We start from the raw sequence: 17,457 nt of genomic DNA, 5'->3' as shown, positions 1-17,457 counted from the left end.
CAATAGATGACCTTGCTCCCTTACTCTGTATTTTTTTTTTTTTTTTGGGACTGATAGACTCTGGCTCTGATGTGTTTTTCATAACATCGTTGCGGACTGCTGTAGCTGCAAGTTGAATATGCCTATTTATCATTCAATCTATCATGCTCTTCATAATACCAATCAGTTTACTCATGTATCTTAGTTATTACTACATTTCTCTGTTACGCTATATCTTGTTATAATATTAATCAGCTAAGTTTTTTTGTGGCACGTAAAAAGTATTTATTTACCCCAAGCAATGTTATGAACCTGGGCTTGTTGCATGTTTAGAGTTTTATGTAGCTAGCACACCCAGACATAAACGTACCACCTAACAGTTTGTTTATATATTTGAGACCCTGCTGCAGTGTATGGATGCATTATGCTCTGGTATAATATTTACCTGCTAAATCCACTTAGAGGAGGCAAATAATACTTATAAACATTAATGACAGATAAGGATGAGAAGATTTTCCTACCACAGGGCTCAGTGTTTCTCCCACATAGTTTAGCCTTTTGGCCAAGATGTTCACAGCTTTTTTAAGCCCATGAGGTTATGACTAGCAATTAAATGTTAGATTATCCCTATTCACTCCTGTGTTCATTTTCCATAGAACTAGATTATCACCTCCATAGGTAATCAGTATCTCAACATTCTCATATTGTATGTACCTGCTTAGAGTTTTGAGAGAACTTGCCTACTTCATAACTTGCTGCCAGCGGCCGGGGTGGCGAGATACCTTCTTGTTATAAAAATATAGCTTCATAGCATAGTGTTACACCATAATGCAAATTGTTGCACATAAGCTCTGTTTTTATCCTTGCCTTACTCTAAAACTGTGCACTCGTTCTCAGTATTCTATTTATAACTAGTGTATAAGATAGACAGATGTTTGAGATCTCAATATTAAATTTATCTGCGGGTGAATATGGGAGGGCTGTAATTACATGGCTTACTAAGGTCTACCTCACAGGTGAATTTTCAATACCCCAGGATGCCCTGTTTTTTCATCGCAGGCTGGACCTGCAATAGCTTTAAACAGTACAATTTCTCGTCCTTATATTTAGTCCTAGTTACACACGCTGCAAGTACAGTATTTATCCAATATATAATTTGCCTATAAGCTATCTACTATGCTTCAATAATCTCCTCCTCCCAAATATATTATAATGTACCTCCATATTGACATATACTCCACTCCTAATATCTATTTTGTCTCCTAGCCTCAAGAGAATTAAAAAAGTGGTTTCTCTTAGCTAACCTACCACCTCCCCCCCCGACTCCCCCTATAATGTACCTCCTAATGTTGGAGGGCTATCTATATGGCTTGTCTCGCCTATGCCATTCTCTAACATACTACCATACTATTTACACAGCAAGTTTATATATGTACTCTTCACAAATAATGTTTTCCTAAGCAATTCTTATATAAAAACTGAGCTTACACTGAAGTTTACCTTGTTGTTATATATCTCTAAGCAGCTCTTATACCATTATTCAATTTATATTTGATATTTACCTGGTTATTTACAATATTTCCCAATTATAGCTTTAAAAACATAAAATAGAGGTTCTTCATTAGGGGTCCATGAGTGGCCCTATCACATCGCTGCTTACCTGCCCTATATTGTACTACTATATCTTGGCGGTCTCTATATGGCTGCTTATATCTTGCTGCAGGTTTAATGTTTGAACAGAGTTTATTGTTTATATCTAATAGGTAATCTGTCATTTAACTATACTATGTACCTATGTGACCTTGTTTTGGCAGCTTACTCTGTAACAACTTATTTTCCTTTTTACTATGTATGGTAAAGCAATACTTGTTTGTTTGGTAAAGAACCTCAATAAAAATTTGTTTAAAAAAAAAAAAAGCATGTAGAACACAGTTGAGCAGGCGGATCAACCTGACCCTCCTCACAATAAATACAGGTATTAGGTTTAATTAAAGAGGGAGTATCCTCTAACATATCAGAGTCCTCCATAGCTTACGCCTTTAATACGGACTAGATAGATTAAATGGCACCTTTATACACCAATGGCCGGGGCACTCACCACCTCCTATGACCCGGACTCCAGAGAAACCGTTATGTCTACCGCAAGTGTCGATCAGGAAAGATGAAGTTGAAGAGGCCACTTCCGGTCACATGGAGTGCCATGCAGGACCGCCCCTGCACTATAGAGAAAACGTGCCCAAAACAGGCCGCGCCAATTTACACCCGACTGTTCACACATTGCTAGAGCCTCATCTCACACAATAAAGATATTATGCATAACCCCCCCATTCAATAATCCCCTTTTAGGGATATTAACCCTTGATTCTATACAGATAAAAGAGACACACTGTGACTCTGTCTTCTTGCATTATCATGTGTATAATTGAAACGATCTTACCAGAATCTATGCCAAGGAACAGGAACAGGGTCCTTCAAGTGTGACAGGTTAGTAGCATCGCTCCTGACATGGACTTCAGTGCATAAAGCAGGCAGCGAAACTCGTCAACGCTGATTGCTTAAGGAGCTGTTAGTCATGAGTTGGGATGGTTTCGCAGAAAGACTCTCCCTGCATCTCCGGACTCTAAACTTTCACCCATGCCCTCACTGAGAGGCTGACAGGGTTACTTAAAACCATTTCTAGGAATACTACCCTCCATAAGAGACTACTCCAATCTTCCGACATATCTCTGCCAACCTCCTGTGACGAAAGGCAAAGAATGACTAGGGGATGAGCGGAGTGGGGGAGGTATTTAAGTTTTGGCTGGGGTGTCTGCCTCCTCCTGGTGGCCAGGTTCTTAATTCCCACAAGTAATGCATGAAACAGTGGACTCTCCTCCCATTAAGATGGAAAACCTTTTTACACTTTCTAAACATGTGAAAGATTTTTTCCCTTGTGACTCCTTTCATGAGTTTTCAGATTACTGATACGTGTAAAACTTTTTCCACATTCTGCACATGTGAAAGGTTTTTCCCCTGTGTGAATCTTTTCATGATTTTTTAGATTACTCATTTGTGCAAATTTTTTTCCACAGTCTGCACATGTGAAAGGCTTCTCCCCTGTGTGAATCTTTTCATGATTTTTCAGATTAATCTTTTCTGTAAAACCTTTTCCACACTCTGCACATGTGAAAGGCTTTTCCCCTGTATGTATCTTTTCATGAGTTTTCAGACTACTCTTTTCTGTAAAACTTTTTCCACACTCTGTACATGTGAAAGGCTTTTCCCCTGTGTGAATCCTTTCATGTTTTCTCAGTCTACTATTTTCTGCAAAGCGTTTTCCACACTCTATACATGTGAAAGGCTTTTCCCCTGTGTGAATCCTTTCATGCTTTTTCAGATCACTCTTTCGTGTAAAACTTTTTCCACACTCTGTACACGTAAAAGGCTTTTCTCCTGTGTGAATCCTTATATGAGATTTCAGATTACTGATATGTGTAAAACTTTTTCCACACTTTGTACATTTACAAGGCTTTTCTCCTGTGTGAATCCTTTCATGACATTTCAGACTATTAATTTGTGTAAAACTTTTTCCACACTCTGTACACGTAAAAGGCTTTTCCCATGTGTGAATCCTTTCATGAATTTTCAGATGACTCTTTTCTGTAAAACTTTTTCCACACTCTGTACATGTGAAAGGATTTTCTCCTGTGTGAATCATTTCATGTCTTTTCAGACTACACTTGTGTGTAAAACTTTTTCCACACTCTGTACATGTGAAATATTTCTCCTTTGTATGAATCATTTGGTTAGACTGTAGACTTTTCCTTTCTTTAAAATGATTTGCAATCTCAGTAAATATGTGTGGTTTATCCTCAGGGATAATCATTTCACTAGATAAGGCATAAATGTTCTCCTCTTGATTGATGACTAAATTACTCTCTGTACATAATGATTGCTGCCCAGTTCCTGCCAATTCACCATCTCCTTTAAATATCTGCTGTGATTTCCCCAATGTTTGTGAATAGTCATTAGTGTCTAAGACTATTGGAGTTTGTGGTATCATTCTGATGCTTCCTGTAGTGAAGGATGGATATGAACTATTCATGTGTTTGTCTACATAAAAAGAAATAGAATAAAGAAAAATAACATTTATTCTTTATAATATAATCCATGTTATAAAAATCATTTTATTCTTTTATATGCAACAAAATGTCTTCCGTTTTTGGATTTTTTTCAATTTATTTACCTATAAATCACAAATTAAAAAATAACGACAGAGAATGTTGCATAATGTTCTCAGCCAGGGAACAAGTACATCTGTATTCCATGCAAGAGAGGTAGCATCCACCATCCTCATTTAACATTGCACAAACAACTGCACATACAGTCCTGCCCGGCTCATGCACAGCCAGTTGGGTGAGAACATGATGTCTTAATTAATCACAGACTAATAATCAGTGTGAGATGTTTGGAGACGTTAAGAAGCAGTGACCTTATGATAATCTTTAGCTTTCAGCGGTGGTTGTTCTATTTATATAAACAGCCAAAAACTTTATTAGTTTAATAATATTTACTGTAAAATTAAGCACACAAATCAGGGGCGGTTCTAGGGTGAGGAACACTCACTGGGAGAAGGTAGTCATTTAAGTGTAGTTATGGGAGTTCCATGAGCGAGGTCAGGGCATGGGAAGGTGGACGTTGCCGGTGTTCTGAGTACAGAAGTCTAAGGGTGAGGTTAGGCAGTTGCTGGATATGGTCAATCTAAAAAGACAGAGGGGTCAGTAGTAATTTTTACCCTACTCCTCAGCCCAGTGGGGGTTGCTCCTACTTTATAACGGTCACTGACACAAATGTACTTAAAAGATGTAGATATAAATATAATAGTTTATATTTGTTTAATGAGTGATCTATTCTATTTTCCCAGTAATTAAAGTCAGCATAATATCTATTTTACTCACCTAACACATGAGTTCATGCTGATAACAGGCTCCAATGTCTGTGCTCAGGATGAAGGTTCCCTTATACACTCCAGCTACATCAATACCTGATACCTCTCAGTGCTTTGGCTGTGTCTGTAAAAAATATATTAAAGGGTTTAAAGGGATAATAATAAATAGTGGTTCCGATAAACTGTACGTATGGTATAATTAAAGGCACACATAACTATTCATGTGATACAGATCAGCTGATTAGGGTATTACATATTTGATGTTGATTCACCACAAGCATTTAGTACAGTTAACACTGTGTGTTATAATTTCCCATTAAGGGGATATTAAAGTCTAAATTAATAATTCATGATTCAGATAGGGCATGTAATTTTAAACAACTGTCTAATTTACTTTTATCATCATATTTGCTTTGTTCTCTTGGTATTCTTAGTTGAAAGTTAATCCTAGGAGGCTCCTATGCTAATTTCCAACGCCTAGAAGGCTGCCTCTTATCTAAATGCATATTACATTTTTTCACAGCTAGAGGGTGTTAGTTCATGTGTTTCATATAAATAACATTGTGCTCATACACGTGGAGTTATTGAAGATTCAGCACCAATTGCCTGAAATGCCAGTCTGTCAAAAGATCTGAGATACAAAGGCAGTCTGCATAAGCTTAGATACAAGGTAATTAGAGGTAAAAAGTATATAACTATAACAGTGTTGGTTATGCAAAACTGGGGAATAGTAAATAAAGGCATTATCTATCTTATTAAAGAGGAACATTTTAGGTGTTTACTATCACTTTAAATACGAATCTTCCCAGATCTATTCAACATAATGGTAGAAAAACATATTTATGTAAGAACTTACCTGATAAATTCATTTCTTTCATATTGGCAAGAGTCCATGAGCTAGTGACGTATGGGATATACAATCCTACCAGGAAGGGCAAAGTTTCCCAAACCTCAAAATGCCTATAAATACACCCCTCACCACACCCACAATTCAGTTTAACGAATAGCCAAGAAGTGGGGTGATAAAGAAAGGAGTAGAAAGCATCAACAAAGGAATTTGGATATAATTATGCTTTATACAAAAAATCATAACCACCATAAAAAGGGTGGGCCTTATGGACTTTTGCCAATATGAAAGAAATGAATTTATCAGGTAAGTTCTTACATAAATTATGTTTTCTTTCATGTAATTGGCAAGAGTCCATGAGCTAGTGACGTATGGGATAGCAATACCCAAGATGTGGAACTCCACGGAAGAGTCACTAGAGAGGGAGGAGAAAAATAATAACAGCCATTTTACGCTAAAAAAATTAATCCACAACCCAAATTATAAATTTATTTTGATAACGAAAAGAAAAAACTTAAACATAAGCAGAGGAATCAAACTGAAACAGCTGCCTGAAAAACATTTCTACCAAAAATTGCTTCCAAAGAAGCAAATACATCAAAATGGTAGAATTTAGTAAACGTATGCAAAGAAGATCAAGTTGCTGCTTTGCAAATCTGATCAACTGAAGCTTCATTCTTAAAAGCACACGAAGTGAAGACTGATCTAGTAGAAAGAGCTGTAATTCTCTGAGACGGGCCTGGCCAGTCTCCAAATAAGCCTGATGAATCAAAAGCTTTAACCAAGATGCCAAGGACATGGCAGAAGCCTTCTGACCTTTCCTAGAACCAGAAAAGATAACAAATAGACTAGAAGTCTTCCTGAAATCTTTAGTAGCTTCAACATAATATTTCAAAGCTCTTACCACATTCAAAGAATGTAAGAATCTCTCCAAAAAATTATTAGGATTAGGACACAAAGAAGGGACAACAATTTCTCTATTAATCTTGTTAGAATTCACAACCTTAGGAAGAAATTTAAATAAAGTCTGCAAAACTGCCTTATCCTGATGGAAAATCAGAGGAGATTCACAAGAAAGAGCAGATAATTAGGACACTCTTCTAGCAGAAGAGATGGCCAAAAGGAACAACACTTTCCAAGAAAGTAGTTTAATGTCCAAAGAATGCATAGGCTCAAACAGAGGAGCCTGTAAAGCCTTCAAAACTAAATTAAGACTCCAAGGAGGAGAGATTGATTTAATGATAGGCTTGATACGGACCAAAGCCTGTACAAAACAGTGAATATCATGAAGCTTAGCAATCTTTCTGTGAAATATAACAGAAAGAGCAGAGATTTGTCCCTTCAATGAACTTGCAGACAAACCTTCATCCAAACCATCATGAAGAAACTGTAAAATTCTAGGAATTGTAAAAGAATGCCACAAGAATTTATCAGAAGAACACCATGAAATATAAGTCTTCCAAACTTGATAATAAATCTTCCTAGAAACAGATTTACGAGCATGTAACATAGTATTAATCACTGAGTCAGAGAAACCTCTATGACTATAGCCCTAGGCATTCAATTTCCATACCTTCAAATTTAATGATTTGAGATCCTGATGGAAAAAAGGACCTTGAGACAGAAGGTCTGGCCTTAATGGAAGTGGCCAAGGTTGGCAACTGGACATCCCAACGAGATCTGCATAACAAAACCTGTGAGGCCATGCTGGAGCCACCAGCAACACAAACGATTGTTCCATGATGATCTTGGAAATCACTCTTGGAAGAAGAACCAGAGGCAGGAAGATATAAGCAGGTTGGTAACAATAAGGAACTGCTAAACCATCCACTGCTTCCGCCTGAGGATTCCTGGACAGGTACCTGGGTAGTTTCTTGTTTAGATGAGAAGCCATCAGAACAATCTGAGAAAACATATCTGGATGGAGCGACCACTCCCCTGGATGTAAAGTCTGACGGCTGAGATAATCCACTTTCCAATTGTCTATACCTGGGATATGAACTGCAGACATTAGACAGGAGGTGGATTCCGCCCAAGCAAGTATCCAAATTACTTATTTCATAGCTTGGGGACTGCAAGTCCCAACCTGATGATTGATATATGCAACAGTTGTGATAGTCTGTCTGAAAACAAATGAACGATTCTCTATTCAATAGAGGCCAAACCTGAAGAGCTCTGAAAATAGCACAGAGTTCTAAAATATTGATTGGTAACTTTGCCTCTTGAGGTTTTCAAACCCCTTGTGCTGTCAGAGATCCCCAGACAGCTCCCCAACCTGAAACACTTGCATCTGTTGTGATCTCAGTCCAGGTTGGACGAACAAAAGAAGCCCCTTGAACTATACGATGGTGATCTAACCACCAAGTCAGAGAGAGACGAACATTGGGATTTAAGGATATTAATTGTGATATCTTTGTATAAACCCTGCACCATTGGTTCAGCATACAAAGCTGGAGAGGTCTCATATGAAAACGAGCAAAGGGGATCGTGTCCGATGCTGCCGTCATGAGACCTAAAACTTCCATGCACATAGCTACTGAAGGGAATGATTGAGACTGAAGGTTCCGACAAGCTGAAACCAATCTTATTCGTCTCTTGTCTGTTAGAGACAGTCATGGACACTGAATCTATCTGGAAACCTAAAAAGGTGACCCTTGTCTGTGGAATCAAGGAACTTTTTGGTAAATTGATCCTCCAACCATGTCTTTGAAGAGACAACACTAGTTGATTTGTGTGAGATTCTGCAGAAAGTAAAGACTGATCTAGCACCAAGATATCGTCCAAATAAGGAAACACCGCAATACCCCGTTCTTTGATTACAGAGAGTAGGGCACCAAGAACCTTTGAAAAGATTCTTGGAGCTATCGCTAGGCCAAATGGAAGAGTGACAAATTGGTAATGCTTGTCTAGAAAAGAGAATCTCAGATACTGATAATGATCTGGATGAATCGGAATATGAAGATAAGCATCCTGTAAGTCTATTGTGGACATATAATGCTCTTACTGAACAAAAGGCAGAATAGTCCTTATAGTCACCATTTTGAAAGTTGGTACTCTCACATAACGATTCAAAATTTTCTGATCCAGAACTGGCCTGAATGAATTTTCTTTCTTTGGGACAATGAATAGATTTGAATAAAACCCCAGACCCTGTTCCTGAAACAGAACCAGTATGATTACCCCTGAAAGCTCCAGGTCTGAAACACACTTCAGAAAAGCCTGAGCCTTTACTGGATTTGCTGGGATGCGTAAGAGAAAAATATTCTCACAGGAGGTCTTACTCTGAATCTTATTCCGTACCCTTGAGAGACAATACTTTGAATCCATTGATTTTGGACAGAATCTGCCCAAATGTTTTGGATGAATCTTAATCTGCCCCCTACCAGCTGAGCTGGAATGAGGGCCGCACCTTCATGCAGACTTAGGAGCTGGCTTTGGTTTCTTAAACTGTTTGGATTTACTCCATCTTGAAGAAGGTTTCCAATTGGAACCAGATTCTTTGGGGGAAGGATTAGATTCCTGTTCCTTATTTTGTTGAAAGGAACGAAAATGGTTAGAAGTTTTAGATTTACCCTTAGGTCTTTTATCCTTAGGCAAAAAACTCCCTTCCCCCATTGACAGTTGAAATAATTGAATCCAACTGAGAACCAAATAAATTACTACCTTGGAAAGAAAGAGATAATAATCTAGACTTAGATTCCATGTCAGCATTCTAATATTTGAGCCACAAAGCTCTACTAGCTTAAATAGCTAAAGACATAGATTTAACATAAATTTTTATGATATCAAAAATGGCATCACAGAAAAAATGATTAGCATGTTGAAGCCCATGAACAATGCTAGATAAATCAGGATCTGTTTCCTGTTGCGCTAGTCTTTTCAACCAAAAGGTTGATGCAGCTGCAACATCAGCCATAGAAATCGCAGGCCTGAGAAGATAGCCAGAATATAAATAAGCTTTCCTTAGATAAGATTCAAGTTTCCTATCTAAATGGTCTTTAAAAGAAGTACTATCTTCCATAGGAATAGTAGTACATTTAGCAAAAGTAGAAATAAACCCATCAACTTTGGGGATCTTTTCCCAAAACTCCAAACTACCTCCTGGCAAAGGATACGATCTTTTAAACCTTGAAGAAGGGATAAAAGAAGTATGAGGCCTATTCCATTCCTTAGAAATCATAACAGAAATAGCATCAGGAACTGGAAAAACCTCTGGAGTAACCACAGGAGGTTTATAAACAGAATTTAAATGTTTACTAGTTTTTATATCAAGAGGACTAGTTTCCTCAATATCCTAAGTAATTAACACCTCTTTTAACAAGTAACGAATATACTCCATTTTAAATAAATAAGTAGATTTGTCAGTGTCAATATCTGAGGAAGGATCTTCTGAATCAGATAGATCATCAGAGGAGGATAATTCAGTATGTTGTCAGTCATTCAAAATTTCATCAATTTTATGAGAAGTTTTAAAAGACCTTTTACATTTATTACAGGACGGGATGGCAGACAAAGCCTTCTGAATTGCATCAGCAATAAAATCCTTTTTATTCATAGGTATATCATGTACATTAGATGTTGAAGGAACAACGGGCATAGTACTATTACTGATGAACACATTCTCTGCATGTAAAAGCTTATCTTGACAAATAATTACATACCACAGCTGGAGATATAATCTCCACAAATATACAACAAATGCACTTAGCTTTGGTAGAACTGTTATCATGCAGCAGGGTTCCAACAGTGGTTTCTGAGACAGGATCAGATTGAGACATATTGCAAATGTAAGAGAAAAAACAACATATAAAGCAAAATTATCAATTTCCTTATATGGCAGTTTCAGGAATGGGAAAAAAATGCAAACAGCATAGCCCTCTGACATAGAAAAAGGCAAGAGGCATATAGAAATGAGGTTTTAAATAATGAAATTATTTGGCACCAAGTATGACGCACAACGTAATTGAACATTTTGTGGCGCTAACAACATCCGGAAATGACACACTCTCATCATAGAAAACGCAACTTTGTGCAAGGAACTCGGCGTCGACTAAGACGCCGGAAATAACAAATTTGTGTCATTGGATGCACCTTAGCACCAAAAAAAAATCTCGTGCCAAGAATGACGCAATAAACTTTGGCATTTTGCGCCCTCGCGGGCCTAATTTTGCCCGCAAAATTTAATGAAAAAAGCAGTCAATTTGAAAAAAGACTAAATCCCAGGTTAGAAAAATATTTTCCTAAATGTTTTCCCCCAAATATGAAACTAACAATCTGCAAAAGGAAATATACATAAACCTGATTCATGGCAAATATAAGTACAATACATATATTTAGAACTTTATATTAATGCATAAAGCGCCAAACCATAGCTGAGAGTGTCTTAAGTAATAAAAACATACTTACCGAAAGACACCCATCCACATATAGTGTGATTAATTTGTCTAAGAAACAGTTAACAAAAACTCAATTTAATGTTTTGCAGTATGGATTGTCCTTTTCACCTACTACAGACTTCAGTGTGTTCCAGACCATCATCGATGTCAATAAATTGGTGAGAAATTTAACATTGAAAAAACACTTTTTTGGAAGGGAAGACACTGAAGTCTCTGATTTTAGGGATGTAGAAACAGACACTGAACTTATCAAAAAGAGTTTCCAGGAAACTTGTGACGAGGTAACATTGCAGAATTTACAGTTTGAGGCACACATGGAACAGGGTTATGTTAATAAAGGCACATGCTATAAACCTAAGTCTGTGTTTTATCCCATACAGGAAAGAGGGACCATCATAGAGACATTCTTTAATAGAGTAGAAAGAGACCTTTTAGCACTCAAAGATAACACCGCTCCCACGAGACAAAATCTAAAAAAAGAAGAGAGATTAGCGTTAAAACAACTGCAAGATGACACGGAACTTGTCATCAAAAATGCAGATAAAGGAGGGACTGTGGTAGTTATGGACAGGGAGGTCTATGTCAAGGAGGCTTTAAGGCAACTGAGTGATGAAAGAAATTATCAAATTTTGCATACAGATCCAACCGAGAACTTCAAGAGGGAATTGAGGCATTTATTGGATGAGGGGATGGAGCAAGGGTGTATCGATCAAAAAACAATGGAATTTCTATTGGTAGATAACCCTAGAACACCCTTGTTCCATCACCTACCCAAAGTCCATAAGTCAGTAGATGACATAAAAGGACGTCCCATAGTTAGCGGGATAGGGTCCCTCTTAGAACCATTATCCCAGTGGCTTGACAGCATATTACAGCCTATGGTGAAAAATTTACCTTCATACATTAAGGACACTAAACATGTCCTAAACATGATGGAAACACAAATATGGGATAAGGAGTATCAGTGGATAACAGTAGATGCTGTATCCCTGTACTCCTCGATCCCTCATGAGGAAGGTTTGAGGGCTATTAAATTCTTTCTAAGAAATCACTCGGATTTTTCATTAGATTTTCAAGATTTTGCCCTTAGAGTTACTAGGTACCTTCTAACCCACAATTTTTTCCAGTTTCAGGATGTCTTCTATCTCCAGAGGTGTGGAACAGCGATGGGGGCCAAGTTTGCCCCCTCGTATGCCAACCTATTTTTAGGTTGGTGGGAATTTTTCCACATCTTTGGAGATAGAAATATCTATAAAGATAGAATCGACATGTATGGAAGATACATTGACGATCTCCTTTTTGTATGGAAAGGGGACCCTTTAGACATTCCAACATTCATAGAAACTCTTAATGACAATGATGTGGGCATGAGTTTTACTTTTGAATGTAATTCCACTGAAATTAATTATCTTGATCTCACCCTAAAAGGGATAATTGGCGAAAAAGTCATCTCCAAAGTATATAAAAAACCTATTAGTGGTAATAAACTACTACACTACAGCAGCTGTCATCCGAGACATACAGCAGCTGCAGTAGCCAAGGGTGAATTAATTCGCCTAAAGAGAAACTGCTCGAATGACGAAGATTTTCGCCAGGAAGCAGTAGCCCTTGAACAAAGGTTAAAAATGAGAGGGTACACACAGAAGATAATAACGAGGGCAAAAAAACAAGTTGAATCCAAGATGAGAGACTCCTTCCTCAGAGGAAAAAAAAAAAACAGCAAGATAATTTTAAAGGGTTAACATTTGTTACAAACTACAGTGCCCAGTTTCCCGAAATTACCAATATAATAAAAAAGCATTTCCCCATTTTGGCAGCAGATGACAAATTGATCAAGGTTGTCAAAAAGGGAGTCAGGTGCAGTTCAAGGAAGTGTCCTACTTTGGGGTCCTTGTTGTCTCCAACTGAACTTAAGTCCCAAATAAAACCTAGTGGTACTTGGTTGACTAGCAGGGGCATGTATAATTGTGGTCACAAAAAATGCAAGCCCTGCGAGTATTTAGAAAAACAAAGTAATTTAAGTCCCAGGTGACAGGAGAGGTCTTTCAGATAAACACCTGTATGATTTGTACGACAGAGAGCGTCATATATATGCTCACATGTCAAAAATGTAAAGTTCAGTATATTGGTCTTACCTCAAGGGACATTAAGACAAGAATAAGGGAGCATATATCCACAATTTCCAGAGGTAAATCCCAAACCCCCCTGGTGAAACATTTTACTGAGAGACACAATGGAGAAATAAATACACTAAGGTGGTGTGCGATTGAGGAAATAAAAGTCCCCAAAAGGGGGGGAAATTTAGATAAACTTTTAGCAAGAAGGGAGATGTTCTGGATTTTGAGACTCAGAACAAGACTCCCTGAGGGTCTCCATTCCAGGTATGATATTACTAACTATTGGGAATGATCTATCCTCATCATGCAACTCCAAGTGTGACATTATCCCTAATACACCATACACGCACATATATTCTTTAGATTGTTCTAACATAGTAACAAATTTATCTCTTTGTATTCCTAATAAAGTGTAGTTACATAAACAGGCTCTCTGACAAGTAGCAGACATGTCAGAAAAGTTTCTAGAGAAGTGTGAGGAGTAAATATCAGGGAAACAATATAGACATAACATGTCTGTGGTTCCCCACAGCCAATCTGAGTAAGTTTGGAGAAACCTCCAAGAAAAGGTATTAGGAGGGTTATATAGAACAAACAAGTATTTGTAATAATTCCCACCTACACTAATAGTGCATATCGGCATGTCTTCTCCCGAACAGCTGAGCGAATGTAATTCACTTTAATCAATATTTTCGTATTCAAGAGGCTTAACAAGATTTTTCCCATAACATTGGGGTATTAAGTAGTTTTTCCTCAGAAATCAAAGTTAAAAATAGATTTATTCCAATGTGTTTTATCTGGCATAAACCTTGAACCACTCATGATATAAAAAGTACAACTCTCTATTATAAATACATTTAGTAAAATAATAGCAGATAAAAGTAGTGACTTAAAGAGTGACAGGGCAAAGTACTCAGCTGTAGGTGTTCAGCATTACCTGGGCATTAGAAGGAGGATCAGCGCATAATGTTTTTAACCAATTAGAAAAGATTCAGGTGTTCTTAAAGGCAGGGAGCACAGACACACAACAGGCTATGATTACGGCTAGCAGCCGAAACGTGTAAGCCCGTGTGCTGCGCTCTTTCTCCAAACAGGTGGCAAGGCTGTCACATAATTTTTATTTTTTGAATTTTAAATATATTCAATAAATCTTCAAATTTTTACGGAGTGTGGTATTGTCTTTTTTTCTTTGAAATATAAGTACAATACATATATTTAGAACTTTATATTAATGCATAAAGCGCCAAACCATAGCTGAGAGTGTCTTAAGTAATAAAAACATACTTACCGAAAGACACCCATCCACATATAGCAGATAGCCAAACCAGTACTGAAACGGTTTCAGTAGAGGTAATGGAATATGAGAGTATATCGTCGATCTGAATAAGGGAGGTAGGAGATGAATCTCTATGACCAATAACAGAAAACCTATGAAATAGAAAACCATTGCATTCAATAGGTGATACTCCCTTCACATCCCTCTGACATTCACTGTACTCTGAGAGGAACCGGGCTTCAAAATGCTGAGAATCGCATATCAACGTAGAAATCTTAGCACAAACTTCACCACCTCCACAAGAGGCAAAGTTTGTAAAAACTGAATTGTGGGTGTGGTGAGGGGGGTATTTATAGGCATTTTGAGGTTTGGGAAACTTTGCCCCTCCTGGTAGGATTGTATACCCCATACGTCACTAGCTCATGGACTCTTGCCAATTACATGAAAGAAATCTATTTATGTGTGGGGCTATATCATAACCTTCAAAATATATTATAACCTTTGTTTTCTGTCATTTATATGAAACAATATTTTCTCCTAAAAGAAATGTTAAATATCATTGGTTTATATATAAGTTAAATTGGATACTGCTGTATTGTTTTTTTACTTCCTACTAATTCTCACTGTCCGATATTTTGTAATGTGCTCTACCCCCAGTCCTTTAACTTCTCTTGGTCAATACTTAGTTGTCTTAAATCACACTGCAATGGGGTATGAGAGAGATAGGCACTAAAATGTTAATTTCAATTGTTATCTTTAAATATAACAAGTTCAGTCCATTTGAAAGGACTATAACATATAGAATTACAAAATCAACAGATGCATAATAAAAATACAATGCAATAAAACTTACTATGAATTTACAAAGAGCAATAGATTGTTTTCTGATAAATGTAGTTCTGCGCCTGTACCATGTGACAGCTATCAGCCAATAACAGACTCATATTTTTATATAATGGGAACTCCTGCATATGCTAAGTAGGAGCCACTGCCTCAGGTCATTTAAAAGGCTGTGTACAATTTAATAATGAAAATAAATTACAAACAGCAAACAGTTATTTTACATAAAAACTAAACCTAAAGGTGAAATTTCCCATACACTTTATTCTATTTTATACACTGGTAAAACAAGTCATTAGAAACACATTAAAGGGACAGCAAAGTCACAATTACACTTTTATTATTCAAATGTAAACATCTTTCCAATATCCTTCTATTATCAAATCTGCTTTATTCCCTTGGGGACCTTTGTTACAAAGCATACAATGCACTATGGTGCGCTAGCTGCTGATTAGTGGCACATACAAGCCTCTTGTCATTGGCTCACCTTATGTGCTCAGCTAGCTCCCAGTAGTGAATTGCAGCTGCTTCAATAAAGGATATTTAGAGAATAAAGCAAATATCATAAAAGAAGTGAGTTGGAAAGTTATATGTTCTATTTAAATAATGAAAAACATTTGGGGTTTATTGTTCTTTTAAGGGAAAACACTGTCCCTTTAAGTCTGTGATCATGTGACATAAACAGCAGCAGCTGAAGGTGCAGAATACACTTACTAAGGTTTTTACTAACAACAAGAATCAGTCACAAATCAGTGAGAAACATTCTGATGATAAACAGGTGCAGCTAATAGAAATAAGAAATGTATTATAAAATAACCTCATTAGAAATAAAATAATATGCAGATCACAAGATATTTATGATTAGATCAGTAAATGTGATGAGACTGATACAACAGGGCCATAAGCTGAGTGATATTTATTACTGGAGCAAATAGCAGCTTCACACTAATATTAAATGAAAATGGTTTATCTGGGCTCTACAGTTAATTATAAACCTATAGGGAAATACAGGATTCCAATTGGCTGATACTTAAGAATATATTGCTCATTGGATAACAAGAACAATCCCCACAAATGTATTATTGGTCAGACCTCCTCAAGTTTGAAAATATGGTTTTGTTCTGCTACAAACATTCATTTTACAAAATACTAGAAATCAAAATGTATTAACATCTTTAAATGTAAGAACTAAACAATAAATTAATTAACACAGAGTGATATAAAGAAAACAGATTAAATAAGTACAGTTAAGTTTTTTTTAATTTCAACTCAGTTTCTTAGATGCAGTGAAATATTTTAACTTTATCATAACAAAATACATAACAATATTTTCTAATCATTATATAAAACACAACAGTGTGAGGCTGTTAATAAATATTTAGGTCAGGTTTTGCATATTACCGTTTAGCAGAAGCTCTGTAAGTAGGAAGTCTCTCTGGTTCCTCCTGTGATATCACTGAGTGTTACACAGATATTTATACTAATGTGGGAGTGTCACCTTTCTCTGTGTGACTCACATGAGTACAACTTGTCAGTTGGGAGACAATGAAAGGGTCACGCCTGGACTTTTGTTCTCATATAGATGCCTATTGTCCCCTCTGGTGTCACATGAATACAGAGTCCCTGCCTCCCCCTCAGGGTGTGATTATCATATGGATAAGTAAGGAGGAAATAAACTGTTTATTTAAATGTGAGAGATTTTTCTGTTGTGTCCTAAAATATCTCAGGATACAGCATTATATTATGGTTTTATTGATAAAATTTATTATTTTAACAGAATTTAGTTGCAAACAGATGTATAATATTAACTTGTTATTAGATACATGTGAGATACAAAGCTGAATATTTTTATACTATTAATTTAACCCTTTTATTTTTTGTTAACTAACTGTATTGTCTAATGTTTCTTTTTCTAACCTTTCTAGCATACATTATATTTCACTGACTATATTTTATTCTACACATATAAATTGCTGGAACTGGAACAGACAGTGGTGGGGTAAGGGAGGAAAATTTATATATGGAAAAATATTTAAATAAAGGTAAAGTCACTTCACCAGGTATGTCTTCCAGAA

The 17,457-nt window shown here is 36.7% G+C and overlaps 1 protein-coding gene across 1 annotated transcript in view; it reads right to left on the bottom strand.

Moving 5' to 3' along the window:
• Nucleotides 1-17,457, bottom strand: part of LOC128660006 (zinc finger protein 585A-like) — a 274,638-nt gene that overhangs the window by 158,799 nt on the left and 98,382 nt on the right. The window contains exon 3 of the mRNA XM_053713599.1: nucleotides 3,124-3,647. Coding sequence (XP_053569574.1) covers nucleotides 3,124-3,647 — 524 coding nt within the window. The remainder of the gene's footprint in view (nucleotides 1-3,123; nucleotides 3,648-17,457) is intronic.

This window comes from Bombina bombina, chromosome 5 (genome assembly GCF_027579735.1).
Source record: "Bombina bombina isolate aBomBom1 chromosome 5, aBomBom1.pri, whole genome shotgun sequence".
In the NCBI taxonomy this organism is placed as follows: Eukaryota; Metazoa; Chordata; class Amphibia; order Anura; family Bombinatoridae; genus Bombina; species Bombina bombina.
Note: the sequence above shows the minus strand (reverse complement) of the source record. Positions and strands in the feature narration are given on the sequence as shown.